At 42.4% G+C, this 14728-nt stretch overlaps 1 protein-coding gene across 1 annotated transcript; it reads right to left on the bottom strand.

Moving 5' to 3' along the window:
- Positions 1-783: 783 nt before the first annotated feature.
- LOC104614741 (poly(U)-specific endoribonuclease-like) lies at positions 784-10714 on the bottom strand. Its single transcript, XM_010281915.1, has 7 exons — positions 10704-10714; positions 5813-5912; positions 3717-3828; positions 2403-2524; positions 2206-2318; positions 1452-1605; positions 784-1041 (listed from the first exon to the last, which is right to left on the bottom strand). Exons 1-7 carry the CDS (start codon positions 10712-10714, stop codon positions 784-786), a joined length of 870 nt encoding a protein of 289 aa, XP_010280217.1.
- Positions 10715-14728: the final 4014 nt, after the last annotated feature.

Genomic DNA, 14728 nt, shown 5'->3' with positions numbered 1-14728 from the left:
GGGGATCTATCCAATGGATTATGCAGCATCATTCATCTAACCCTAATGCAGATTACACAAGCAGATCAGTGACTGCAGGCATCAGTGCCTGTAATGGCGAAACAGGTGCTTATACCACGGACTTTTGAAGTTAGGTGAGATAAAGCCAGCTGTGGCTTCTAGAAAACCTGGGCAAGGCCAATGCAGTGATAGACCTGCTATTGATATGGTGACCATTCTCACATCTGAATGCATTTCCTGTGTGTCCAGGGCACTGTAATTGTGAAAATATGTTTGAAATTAAACTCTTATGAAATGAGGATAGGAGAAAAAAAACGTACTGTGGTTCTGCTTGTGCAAAATCAAAGTTCCTGTCTGGAAGGCAAAATGTAGGCAATGTGTGGTTGTTGCTCTTTCAGACATACAGTAGCTAACATGTAAGAGAAATATGTGTATCAATTTTAATATGGCCTTTTCCTAAATTCCATTATCTGCTGAAAAGTAGAGTGTTATTATGCACAAAGGAAGGCTTATGTAAGTTTAAGCCAGCTTTTAATATAAGCAGGCAGTATGTTTCAAGGTTTGTCAGACACTGAGCCACAGCACACTATTGATTAAATGCTCCATTGCAGACCAAAAGTGAGTTATCAATTTTTACTTGAAATGACTTGTATAAAACAACACATCAACTTACTCTGCCATCTGGTCCCGTCCCGTCCCGTGACACACATTGTGTGTTGTCCCATCCCGTCCCCCCCCCAAAAAAAAAAAAAAGACAGACATGTTGCCTGATCACTGTAACTACTAGTTTTCACTACTGGTGCCGAGGAGTACTGGATATGCTGTTCCAATGTGGTGCCCATGGCGACAAACAACCATCTGTAGCTCATATTCTTCTATCTTCACTGTTTCACGTGTAACTCTCTCCTCAGAGAGCAGGAAAATGACAGTGTAAAGGGCAAATTCGAACTCTGGGCTGACACCAATAAAGGTGCTTCCAATTGGCTTGACTGAGCCCTTCCAGCTGAACTGGATGCTCAAAACTTGGTCATCGTTGTCAGGCTGAAAGCATAAACAAAACAACAGAATAATCTGCTACACAACTGTAACCAGACAGATACAGTTTCCAACTCCAGATTTTTGAGGGCATCACAAGATTCCTTGCTCTGCCAGGCTGGACCATAGCCTTTTCCCTCTCTTCTGGAGCATACATGATCATTTATCTCAGTTAAGCTTCAGCAGTGCTGTGATTCTGTAAACACCAGCACTACCTTTTAAAATCATTTTTACAAAAACAAGAAGCTGGACTTGAGGGCATGCTAGTATTTCTTCTGCTTATATACACCTGGACAAATTAGATTCAAAGCAGTTGAGCTTTACAATCATTGCAGCATTGTGCCTTGATTCATTACCACATTTTTTCTCTCTGGATACATTTGTCTTATTTGCAAAGGCACCCTGCTTGTTCTTACCCTGGTTTTGTTCTTCCGAGTAACATATCCCTTGTAGTCAATTTGGTTGCGCTTTTCCTGAAGGTAAAATTGCACCCAGTTGTGCAAACCTAAGATCTGTTTACCACGCCTTGTTTCTCCAACAAAAACATGTTCAAAACCACAAGAATCAGGTCTGTAATAAACCAAAGAAAAATATATAGGTCTTTTACGTGTGTAAGTAGTTCAAACTGGCAGAGGTAAAAGGCAAGAAGATGCACAAGCTTGCTTAGGTTAATTTGTGAGCAGATTTTTTATGTGTCTGGTTTTGTTGGGTTTTCTTTCTTACTTTGTACAAAACTTGCAATGAAATCTAGCCACGAAGTCTAAATTTGTATTTGGTGATAAAGGTTGCTAGTAAATGCCACAGATACATCACTGCTGCTTATCTAGATTTTAGCAAGGCTCTGACACTGTCTCCCATAACAGCTTCATAGACAAACTGATGAAGTACAGATTAGAAAAGTGGATGAAAATCTGTGGTTGAAGGCCTGTGATTAGGGACACAAAGTGCAGTTGAAGGCAGTTCACAAGCGGTGTACTCCAAGGGTCAATACTGTTAGTATCTGATCAGTAAGTCTTTAAACATGATCTGTGCCGGAGTAATGAATACATGCTTTAGTCCATATTCTGGGGCTGTATTCCAGGTTTGTGTGTAACGGATGGCTCTTGGGCTTATATTTGCCTAAGTCAGAATAGTGTAGAGATTATCAGGGGCCATATCCATCAGACATACCTGTCTCCTTCTTTCCTGGCATAGAGCTGGAACCAGATGTCGTAGAGCTGATATTTGAAGTCGGCAAGGTTTGGCTTTGCTAGTCTTTTTTTAATCAGATAGCGATGAGCTAGCTGAAGGATAGAAAACAAAGATATATACACAGTTTACTTTTTAATTCAGTATTTTCAGCTACTAAAAAGATCCGCATTACTCACTTTCATGACTTCTGTCGCTAAGATGGCATCAAGAAAACAATTGTTTTCAACTATTTCTTCTGGAGTCACTACTTCTTCTATACCGGTTGATGTCTCATAGTTGTCCAACAAGGAAATAAAGGCTGCAGAAAAAGACACACTTTCAGCATGCTCATCCTGATGAATAGGCCATACGCCTAATCATACCTGTGATCCAGTCATTAGAGAGTACCATCATAAAAAGATGCCACGTAATATGCCCCTTGACAGCCCTTAGAGAATGACATTCTTTTATATGTCAAATTTCATTCTCAGGTACACTGTTGGGTGTAGGTCTAGAGGTGACTCAAGGCCAGACCACCTCTGTACTTCTTTTTAAGATAAATAGCTCTCTATTGGCCTTCCTTATGGAACCAAGTGCTGAAGCAATAACAACCTTCTACTGAAACTAATCACATCTGACCACCAAAATTGCAGACATAGGCTTATGAACTTGAGCTATGCTGGCAGAAGTCTTTGTGAGTATTACTTCAGTAGAGGAATAATACAGCATAAAGCTACATGAGAAGATGGCTTGAGCTTGAGCACGTAGCCACTGAGTGTATGGGTTCATTTTCTTCTTTGCACCCCTTCTGCGACCTGCTCCCTCCCATCACTTCACCTACGCATGCTCTGACACTCAGTGCATGAGTGCATGAGGGGCTGATTCAGCACACCAAGCTGATGATAGAAAAATACTTGAGGTCAAACACCTAAGTCATTTCATGCCAAGTTAGTGAGCTGAAGGGACACAGTGTAGGGTTCAGGGAGTACCAGAGCTGCCCTCACTAGACGTGGAATTGTGTGGCTCAGAGAGGAGTTGAGGGGAACAGAAAAAAACAGTGCTCCCCATGATGCCAGCTGTTCAATCAGCTTAATGTAACTCCATCCAGGGAAAAAAAAAAATCAAGGAAGGAAACACACATTCATAGACATGGTTGAAGTATTGCCCCCAACAGAAATGCAAGAAGTAGATGTGGACCTAGTGCTAGCTGAAGGGTTAGAAGCTGTGAGCAAAGGAGGAAAGATGACATCAAAGCAATGAGAAGAGTCTTATCTATTTCACTTTGTAGTGGAACAACCACAGAGAAATTCAGATTTTAGCTAAGGGGCAAAAGGTTGAGGCTACAGGCAACCTCCATGCAAATGTTGTAGAAACTACCTTCAAATGACATGTGCCCTGATGATCCTCACCACTTTCCAAATTGTCTATGATGTTATATTTTAAGCCAACACATAAAAACCAACATGGATTCTTCATGTCATTTCCACCATTAACAAAAGAACAGGTCTCACTTGCAAAAGTTTTTATGCTCTTCAGGCGTTCTTCATTTACGTTGTGAAACAGATGTCTGGCTGCACTGTCCTGGACAGCACTGTCACCTTGCTGTGTGGCATGTGCTCTTCCCTAGGAGAAACACCAGAGTAAAACAATGAAAGAAGTAATATGTCCTTAGAGAAGACAGTGCCTGCCTTTGTCACAATCAAAACAAACCCCATAATGCTATCAGGATTCTTTGTTAGGAATGGCCTTCCTACAAAACAAGAGAAGACATTACAGAAGAACTGCCAGCATAAAGAAAAAAGACGTAATCTCTGACACTGTAAGATCCTGAAATTTCTCTGTTGACTCATTCTCAGCGATGATTGTGATGACCCATGTGATAACTCAGTTCTGATCAGTAACCAGTTGTGCTACTATGCTATATAAATAACAAATGATAAAGAGAAGTAATGTAGAGCCAAGGCTCCCTCCCACCACAAAGAAATAAAAAGGATATTTGGGCACCTTCCTTCTCTCCTTCTCTGTTCATTTGTAATCCACAGACCCACTGCATATAGTTTATGAGGCTATGCAGTACAGCAAAGGGGTTGTTTCTCTCCTGAGTCCCTACTCCCCAAGCTAGGCAGCCTAATTCTCCTGTCCTTCACGATAGTGCTTAAGCAATCGAACTCCTGAGTAGGCTGCCTCAGGCTCAGCCTTTGTTTTCTCTTTCTGACTTCATGACTGCAGCCCCAACCATCGCTCCAGTGCTGATGAGATGCTGAGATAGTTCTGTACATCTCCAGCAGCTTTGGATTGGTACACTCTGGTGCTATGTACAAAGTCTTCAAAGACTTCTGGCTGGCCACGTTTAAGGGCATTTTAATCAATGTTACCAATAAGCACATCCATAACAGAAAGGAGGCTTTCCTGACAATTTTCAAGTTTCTGTTCCAAAAAGAGCATTCTCAAGGAAAGGGGAGAAAAAATGAGTAGCGGTTTGTTACAATGGGCAAGGGGTAACCAGAACCTTGTTCTGAGAAATGGAGAAACCATATGGGAGAAGTTTTCCCCACACACATTTTGGCCTGAGGTAGGTACCGCTTTTTCAAGTTTATCAGCAACAGAAGATTGTATCTTATAATATGAAGCAACTTCAAAATAAAGTGCTTGAGCACTTGTGTGAATACAAAATTGGATACCGAAGATTCGGTGGCCTGCTGCAATTTGTGACCAAAACACATGGTCATGGTTGCACTACACTGAGCTGGCAAGGAGTGAAATGTCTGCACATCAAATCTGATACCCACTCCTTCCTCACAGTTCCCTGGAACTGGTAGCAACAACCCTGAAAGCCTCTTCATCCACACCTCTGTGCTACTCCACATTCTCCAGAAGAGTCCTCAAATTCTTCCTTTATTCCCCCAAGAATGACTTGGGACCTATCTCCCCTTCTCCCTTGCTGCAAGTCACACAGACCATACACACAAGCAGTCATACACACATAAATACACTCAGTCATACGTGTGCAGAAACATCCAGGGTGGAGGGGACCTCAGGACAACTCTAGTCCTGCTCAAAATATGGTCAACACTGAATTCAGGTCATATTGCTCAGCGTGTTGTCTTGTTGGGTCTTGAAAACCTCCAGAGATGGAGATTTCACAGCTTCTCTGGGCATCCTGTTCTGGTTGCATTTGTCCTTGTTGAATTTAATGATGTTCCTTCCTTAGCCTATTCCTCCAGCCTACCTAGGTCCAGCTGAAAAGAAACCCTGCACTTAAGCATATCAACTTCATCACTACAGTTTGCTGTCATCTGCAAAATTGGAAAGGCTGCACTCCATCTCCTCCTCCAGGCCACTCATAAAGATATTAAATGTTACAGGACCCAGGACAGACACCTGAGAGACTCCACTTGTAGCCGATGCCCAGGAGTGTGGACCATTAATGTGTTCTCTGTACTGTTCCTTCTCCTAAGTGATTCTTCATCATTAGGAAGTCTTCCCTATGCCAATTGTGAAAATGATGAAGCATAGGCGACTCTTTTAGCAAAAGGCAGTTTTGCAGACAACTTTTCCTACAGCACCATACTGCCCTTATTCCTCATGTGACTTAGCAATTGGTTACCTGCAAATCAATTGTGTAGTCTTTCCCAGGCATGAGACGGTTAACATCCATATCCCACATCTCATTGAAAAGTTTAGAAAGTTCATGATTTAAGGCCTTCCTGTCAAGAAATCCAGAAAAATACACATGTTAAAAAAGACACGTGCTGTTATTTTTGCAAGTCACTTCTAGAGTCTTCTAATGTCACTCTATGTTCTGGGTACTAGCTTGTCATCAGGTGAGCTTTGTCTTCTCCCCACCCCTTGCTGTCAGTGCTGCTCTGAAAACCTTAAAGCTTATGGTTAATGTTCATATTTAAAGAATGGAGGTAACCTGTAAGAAAACTTGAGCCTTCCCTAAGGTTATTTTAGACTATATTTTACATAGTTTCTTGTTAATAACCCTTCCTGTGGTTTTCCATGCACTGAAAAATGAAGATGGAGGTGTTTCATTCAGAAGGATTCTATGTACTAACCAGAAGCAAGCAGGAGATTGTTATCAGCGTGCAGCAACACTACACAACAAAATGGGAAGCAAAGGATTCTCTCTATGATGCTTTTCTAGCAGCAATCTTATATACACTTTTCCTACCTGTTTTCCTGCAATACTTCACACTAGAGATGCTTTCCTTTGCCCATACGCGTGGATATCCTACCATAAAGTCAGCATGATGAAGAGTGACTGACTCTAAACACAGGGTATGCATAAAATAAAATTCTCTCATGCACCGATCTCTGATACACGTACAAACCTACCCAGGCTGGTCCTTTCCTCATTTTAATGGATTTTTGTCCTGCATAATAGTGTATAGTTTTCAGAAGTCTATCCATCCATCTATCAACAAGATTTAGGAAGGGTTGTTACTGTGATGAGCTGCCCAAAGGTAGCTCCAGTTCCAAAGTTATTATGTCCACACTAACATGTAAGATCAAGACAAAGAACAGAGTGGAGAAGAAAAAGAAGTGCATTAATCTATAAATGACTGACAGTTGAATTAATCGGTTACAAACCAGCACATGCATTGAAGCCCAGAGAATTTTTTCTTGATAATTTTTAATTTTTCCTCAAAAGTAGATGTTCTCAAGGAAAGAAAAAACATACGGAAATTTGTCAACAATGCGCATTTATTTCAAATAGACATTTGGACAACTCACCATGATTTTAACAACTGGTTCTCCCAGATTGGACCAAGGCACCTTCAAGCCCAACTCTGAACCTCCTGTCTGATTACTCTTATGTCTGCTATTCTGGCCAGGATGGAGATATTCTCTGCATCCTCCTGCCAGCAGCAAATTCCATGCTCTCTAGCAGAAAGAGCAAACAAATATTGTCGTAAGGTCACAAACAGTCTTCTGATGTGGCAGCCTTGATGTGAGGCAGCTTGAGAGCCAGGAAGAGCAAAAAGTGAGCCAGGTGGGCACTTGCCCTGTTGTTGTCAAGGGGGGAGTAAAAGTCATAGCAGACAATCAAATGGTGGGAGATTAGTCTAGGAGTAGTACAGCAAGATTTTATGTGCTGCCTTCTGTCCTGGACTGCACTTCATGGCTGGCTCAGAAACTGTTGGTCTAAGTTCCGTATTGAAAGAAACAGAAAGTAGAAAACTGTGCCTGGAGAACTGGGACTTTTCTTTTTACATTATTGAGCAACCCTTTTTCTCCAGGATTGTCTGTGTAACTGTGGGATGGAACTCATACAGCCTAAGATTAAAACCTTGAAAAGCCTAAGCAATCTGAACTTAACTCCTTCCGAGCTTGATGACCAAAGGAATTTATACCCCTGAGTTAAGAGCCAAAAGCGGGCAGTTTACATTAATGCACCAGAGGAAGAGCTGCAGCAGCTGAGGAGCATGAAGAACATATATGATATTCGTATTACACTCAGCATTATTTAGGGTGGGGAAAGCAACCTCCTACAGAAGGGCAGGGCAGACAACTGTAACTGCTTCGGCTGCCACACCTCAGTTTGCCTGCAGCTGGGAATCTGAGCCATCATGTACATCAGCTACGCTGGAGGCACTGACGGTCCGTTTTTGCTTGGGCTCTGCGATGCTTTGAGATCATTGTTGATGGGAAAACTACAAGAACACTTGAATTTTGAACTCGACTTGAGTAAGTGTCAATACCTGAAAGAAGGAAAAGGACTAAAAATTCTAGTATATGAGAGCCAAAGAATGTGTTTGTTGCTAGGGTTAAGCATGAATATGAAGGAAGATTTCTGCTTGGAATAAGTACTTGCATGGATCTTACAGTGGAGCAGAAGGAGGCTGTCACAGAGGAGCTATAGTCAGCTCTTGTCCAAACCTCGGGCTCTTCTTATACAGCCTCAAGTGTGGCCTGAGGCATCACGTTATCAGTACTGGCTGTGCAGCCCAAACGAGGCACCTGCTCAACTTCACAGGGAGTTACCCTCACAGCATATCACAGAAGTCACCAACAGCAACACCTTTATTTATTTTCAGCTGTACCTCTACAGTCTTTCCAGAGTCTTAAGAAGAGCAATTCCTTCTCAAGAGAGCTTACAAACTAACACTAAACAGGAAATTGTTTATCTCACCAGTTTAGCTGAAGTCCCAAGAACAGGATCAGCAAGTTCACAAGAAGAGTACCGGAGGCGTTTGTCACACTTCAAGTGCCGTCTACATTCATGTTACCTTGGACTGACCTACTTTTATTGGATCACTTTTCTCCTGGGTTCTGGACCCTTCTGCTGTCTACTCCTCTGCATCAGCTTATCACGTCTGTCTGAGTACCACCATATTATGTTTAATACAGTTTTTACTTTGGAAGTAACTACCAGTGGTGGATAGGAGTCTGCTGTCTGCTGAACGTCCAAGGTATGTGAAATATTAGGGGGGGGATGTCAGGTGGGTTTTTTTTAATATTTTGTTCCATATATATAGTATCTTATATACATATATTTTAGTATGTATGTATCTTGGTAAAAGTCACCTAAACAGGAAATCTGTCATCCCTTCAATACCTACTGCTTGCTCTCGGTCTGCTCTTGGCAGATTTTTCCTGTGTTTATAAAGGACTGTACGGCTCCATCTGATCTTTCCTTCTCTAGAAATGTTATGGAATATCGCATGAGCTCATGGAGGCAAGCCCAAAGTGTCTGCTCAGGAGAGGGTTACAGCAAGAGCATACCTACAGATTTCAATCTCATATTTATTTAATAAACATACTTCTACTAAATGTGTTGCTGCATTCAGAAAATGTGTCCCAAAACCCTAAAGTCATTTAATTGTATAAAATAAAAACCTTTTCTCTGCTGCTTCTTTGCTGGCTGCTACCACAATATCATAATGGACTTTTCCTCTCCTTTTTGTTGTCCCTTTAGTTTCTAAACAGAGCAGAGCACCTGTACACATTATAACTGAAGATTAAAATAAAGAAAAATATATCCCTGCCAAAGCAAAGAACTTGTTTAGCAACTTATACAATCATCTTGTAAAAACGCCTTCTGGACAGTATTTCTTTAAAAAAGGTCCATAAACTTAGCTTACACACATGAGGTGAGACAACTTCAAAGAGAAGCAGCCCAACACTTTCATGAAAATCCATGACACAGCGTTTAGGTACGGTTTTCCTGAAAAAGAGTATTGTGTATTTACTCTCTGGTTTTCAATACGATTGCATGTATGACTCAAACCAGAGATTTTTATCATTAATTCTCAATCTCCTCCCTATGGTGAAATCTCTCAGTTGTCAGATTCATGCTTTCACATAGAATATATTATTTCTGTGCAAGAAGTCTGGCCAGTTGGATTTTGTCCAGTTGGAGTCTTGCTTGGCTGTGCTGACATGCTCAAAGTACCACCCCATGATGATATTGTGGTAGCACCCAGCAAAGAAAAAGAACACAGTCTGCACTTGTAAGAGCTGAGAAAACCTTTAGGGGAGACTCTTTGCAATAGTAACTCTATTGCGCCAGCAGTGCAGCTAGAGCAAAAGAATCTAACATCTCCATTTTATTATAGCTTTCAAGTGAAACATTCATATTGGTGTGCCTGTTTTTCCAAATTATTTTCTTGCATGAAACTTTCATTCTATCCAAAACAATGGCCTGAGAAGAAGTATTTTAGTGCTATAAATCAGAAATTACTCAAGACATGAAGAGAATTAAAGGGTCAGTGGCAAAGCACATGAGCAAGTCAACAGCGTCAAAGCAAGAAAAACAAGTATTGCAAATGTGTCACATGGAGCCCTGCAAAGAAGGTTTGATTGAACACCTTCTCTAAAGTAAATTTGCTTTCAGAAATCCTTTGAACAACATCCAATTTTTACAAAGCCTTTAATCTTGGCATACAGAAGAAAAACATTTGGAAAGCCTGATGAGCAGCCATTTACATGAAGCTTCCAATCATTGAAAAAAATTGGTTCAAATGTGGTGAAATACATGCATCATCTTATATGGTTGATGGAAGATACAAGCAATTATCTCAATTTTCCTCTTATGCCAGTGTGTATGTCTTTTACCTGAGCCCAGTCATGTTTTTCTTAGTTCAAAGCTGGTATTTGAAATACCAATGGATAAATAAGACAGGTTTCATAGGTGGAAAGGAAAATGCATTGTCAAGGGGCAAACATTAAAAGCGGGCAGTTAATCGGCAAACACTCTGTCAAGGTCCTGGGCAGCAGGTGATGTCTGCAGAACCAATTCTATGTTATCAGCTATATTTAAGCAAAATCTGAGCTTAGCATCACCTTATTTTAGCTAAACCAGATTATGATTCAGTTGTCTCACCAATTTTTTTATGCTGAAATGGGTTAGTAGAACAGAATAGAAAGAGGAAGCAGGGTTATTGCAGTGCTGCATTTCACGTTAACTCCCTTTTACCCGTTTCCCAGACGAATATATCCTACCCCACTGCCCTTCATGTTAGAGAAGAATTAGTATGATTTTCTCTTACCCACTAGCCATGTCAGGAAGAAGTTCTCTTAGCAAATACAGTGAGCAGGGAAAATGCAACCTGAAGCTCAGCAATCCTCCTGGTAGTCCAAGGCTCTTATACTCCGCTTGCCCGCTGAGGACTGTCACTCAAACTGCCAGCGCAGGAAGGCAAGGCAGAGACAGGAGGTGCCAAACCACAAAAGAAGACGTGGTGTGTAAGCACAGTACAACGTCCCACGCCTCTCTTGGCACAGGCACGCTCGGAGCAGGAAGTCAGAGCCACCTCTACCAGGCTCCCGCTTCGCCTTATCGCCGCAGACAATCGGTACGGCAGGGAATACAGAAGGCGACGGCAGAGAGACGCGCGGCGACCGCCGCCTTCTCCCACCTGGGTTTTTAGATACGATCCTGAGATACTTGTACGAACTTCAGACATGAGTCATGGCATTGCATCTCCAGTTATGTTGGATTACTTGTTAACAGATTTTCTAGGTCTCAGCATGAATTTGGGGCCCAGAAATAAGCACTTCAAGTCTGAAAGCCTTGACTGAGATGGACAGGCCGTTCTAGTCTTGCTGTTCTATATACAGTCAAGTATAAAGGCAGCACTTTGCATGCACCACTGGAAGCAAGTGGTGGCAGGTGCTGGTAAGTGCAGGTACCCACTCCAGTGCCTGTCCTGGAAAGCGTGCATTCATTATGTGGCTAAATTAACCTTCAGATGGTTTAAAGCTTATTGGTCTTTGATTGATACTTTTAAAATTTTCTTCTTCATAATAATTAATTCTTGAAAAACATAGTTTTAGGTTTAAACTGTATATATGCATATACAGAAGCCAAAATGGTTTGATGTTAGGCTACCAGTTATACAAATGATTTTGCACCTCTGGTCCATGTACCCCTTCAAAGAATCGTATTAGAGCCATACAAAGCTGCAGGTAATGAGGATGCCTGCCACATGGAATTGCATACAGGACAGGACATGCAGCTAGCTCACTTAAAAGTGAAGCTTCCTTCTGACATTGGTAGGGGGAATTAATGTATCTCAAAATTTAATATCCTTCATTTGAACAGAATTTTTTCTTTACCATTTTTTGTTATTAATTATTGCAGTTCTGCATAAGAATGATAAATGACAAAAATACAGTGCCTGTGTTTACCAGCTGAATGCAGGAAGTCTTCTCCTAGGCTTTTATTTAAAATACAAAAGACAATGGGCATATTCTGTCCATAACAAAGTTGCAACTACTTTATTCACATGAGTATAAAAAGCCCAGATGGGAGCCCAGGGAATTTCCATTTACAAGCATCATCATCACTGGAGTCAGCAGGTTCAAGTTAATCTTTGATAAAATTACAGGTAAGATCAGAAGCATCACTAGTGATTTCATAACCAAACTTGTATTTAAATCTGCTGTAAAACTTCTGCCCTGTGATTTAGCTGTTGAGCTAAGAAAAACTTAAGGATCCCAAAGAGTGTAAAAGGGTGTGTTTGCCAACAGAAATGAAGCACTGATCAAAGGCAAATGAGATCAGCGCAGAACCTGGGTCGTTCCCGGGTTTAACGCAGGCAGTAAGAAAACCCAAGTGTCCAGAGGGCGGCCTTGCTAACACCGTGGGTTGGCTTTCTCTACTGGAGAGACCAGGCAATGCTTTGTCAAACCCACTGCACAGGGCAGTGTACATTTGTTGCGCTGGAGCTGGGGTCGGGCTCCCCCTGCTCTTTTCTGGCACAAGGGGATGGGGAGAGTATTCGGTGCTGCCTCACTCACATGTTGTTTTAGGGTGGTTTTGAGGACTCCTGAGACGGGTAAACACATATACACAGACTACAAGGGGAAAAAGCAAGCGTTTTATTAACTAGAGACATGCATTACACTAAGGGTGTTTTGCAAAGTAATTGTCTTACCAACCTGAGGACTGTGAGGAAGATGGACCATCTGTACATTCTTGTGTCATCCTGTGCCGTGAGCTCAGCCCAGCAGTCGGTAGGTGGCAGCTTTACGTGAGCGTCCCCACGGAGGCAACGGTGACCTTGCAGTACACCGGCCCACTGCCCTTCGGGAAATCCCGGTATTTATACATTTGCAGAGGAACGGGTTTCGACACATGTGGCCAGCGAGTGTCGGAACACGCCTCGGTTGCCACCTCTCAACACAGGGAGCCTATGGCGTATGCACCCGCTGGCCAGCCGTGCTGCACGCGCCACAGCCATCCCGTCTATTGGTTCGAAGGCTTTGTTCACGTGGCATATTACCATAATCCAGCAGTCACATATCAACCATGCTCAAGCCAATAGCAGAATGTTGCAAGGCAAACAAAATTGTGAATTGTGCTTTATATTCCTCCATTACTGCATGTCTTCCACATCCTCTCCTAGCCTTGATCAACTTTGTTATCTCTGTGGGCTGTTTTCTCTCACCTAGCATAGTATCTATTTCTTACCCAGCCATCCGTTTCCTCCTATGCTAACTGCAGTTTTCTCACAGACCAAAATTCCATCTGTTAACCCCTCCACCGCGGTTTTCTTGGCTATCTACTTCTCACCCGGTGTCCATCCACGGACCAAAATTCAATCTTTTAACCACTCTGTATACACATGTGAACAGCATTTCTAAAGCAATGGGGCAACAGACTTGCGGAAGACGCTCTGCCTAACAGAACTGCCACCTCAAGCATCAGATGCTGCCCTTCCCCAAGATCAAGAAAATGCTGTGAATAAGACCTGTTTGTAAAGCACGTAGGCAGGTCTGTGCGTTTCTGGCCTAAATATTTTGCTTTTCTAATCAAGGTGGCCAATGGATAAGTGCTGGTTTGTCACCTCTAGTCAGGTGCCTAAACTTCCCTGAAGAGGGAAAGGGATCATTTAGAGTTAATTTAAACCGCTTCAGTGGATCTAGAGAGGCTGCATGAGAACACTGTGCTTTACAGGCTTCCAGACCAAAGCAGCCAGGGTTCACACATGCACAAAGGACACGTCTGTGCTGGACAGGCTCAGTGAGGGAGACTGAGTAGAAGCTGGCAGCTACAGCTGTGCAGATCTACAGCGGGCTTAGTCCTTTCCCTGGAGAAGCCAGAGCAGGCCTTTTGTTCGCCTTTTGTGTGTGTATATAGGGAAGAGGAAAGTTTCTGAGAAATTGAGTTTGCTGGACATTCCCGTGGGGGCTTTGGCTATTGGCCACCAAGTCTTGATAAGTCTTGAAAAGCACTGGAGACACAGCATGGGCTGGTCCGTGGGAACCCAGCAAGGTCAGATCTCGCTGAGAGCAGGGAGCAAGGACTTCAAGGTCTCCACCCTTCCCTAAGCATTAATTCTTAAGTTGGAGCCTCACCTGACAGATTGTCTCCCACCAAGCTCCATGGTTTCTGTGCCCAGAGTGTCTCTTAATTATCTCCCCAGTTTCCTAAGCCTCAGCCTCTCAATCCTGAAGTCCTTCTCTCTAGCCTATGGTGTTATAATCTCTCCACTTACTTGGGAGTTTCTGGTGCAGCAGTCCTCAAAGAGAAAAGTAACAGGATTAGAGCCAGCCAGGCACGTTTTTGTCATAGAAATGCCAGGAATAACTCCATTCCTGCAGCTTAATGTCTTTACCTAGACCATACAGTGATGTGACCTGCTTACCTTTAGGTTGGTCTGTTAACCTGCCTTTATTTACCAGTGCTAATTCCCAGGTTTAATAGATAAACAGTAGCTGACTTACAAATGTTCTCACAGCCAGATGAGCTGTCTGCACAGAGAGCAAACCCAGAGGCTGGGAAAAGAAAGCAAGTGCTTGGAGACGCAGGTGGCTCAGAACCCCTGTGTGAGCTGAGGGGCTGGGGGAGGAAATTTATTATTAGTTTTTCAGTCTGAAGATTAGAACTGTCAAGCATACGCCCTCCTTGATTTTGTAAGGAGAAACTGTGCCTAGGAATCATCAAGGCCTGTTTACTGCAAGTTAGGACATATTAATTAAAGAGCTTTGGAGCATTTCATGTTTAGCACAAAGACACATTTGCTTGTTAGTCATTAATTTGTACACAGAGATGTAAACTAAAATTTTA

Source organism: Phaethon lepturus, unplaced genomic scaffold, assembly GCF_000687285.1.
Source record: "Phaethon lepturus isolate BGI_N335 unplaced genomic scaffold, ASM68728v1 scaffold16432, whole genome shotgun sequence".
NCBI classification, from domain to species: domain Eukaryota; kingdom Metazoa; phylum Chordata; class Aves; order Phaethontiformes; family Phaethontidae; genus Phaethon; species Phaethon lepturus.
The sequence above is the reverse complement of the archived record's forward strand: the minus strand, read 5'-3'. Positions and strand labels throughout refer to the sequence as shown.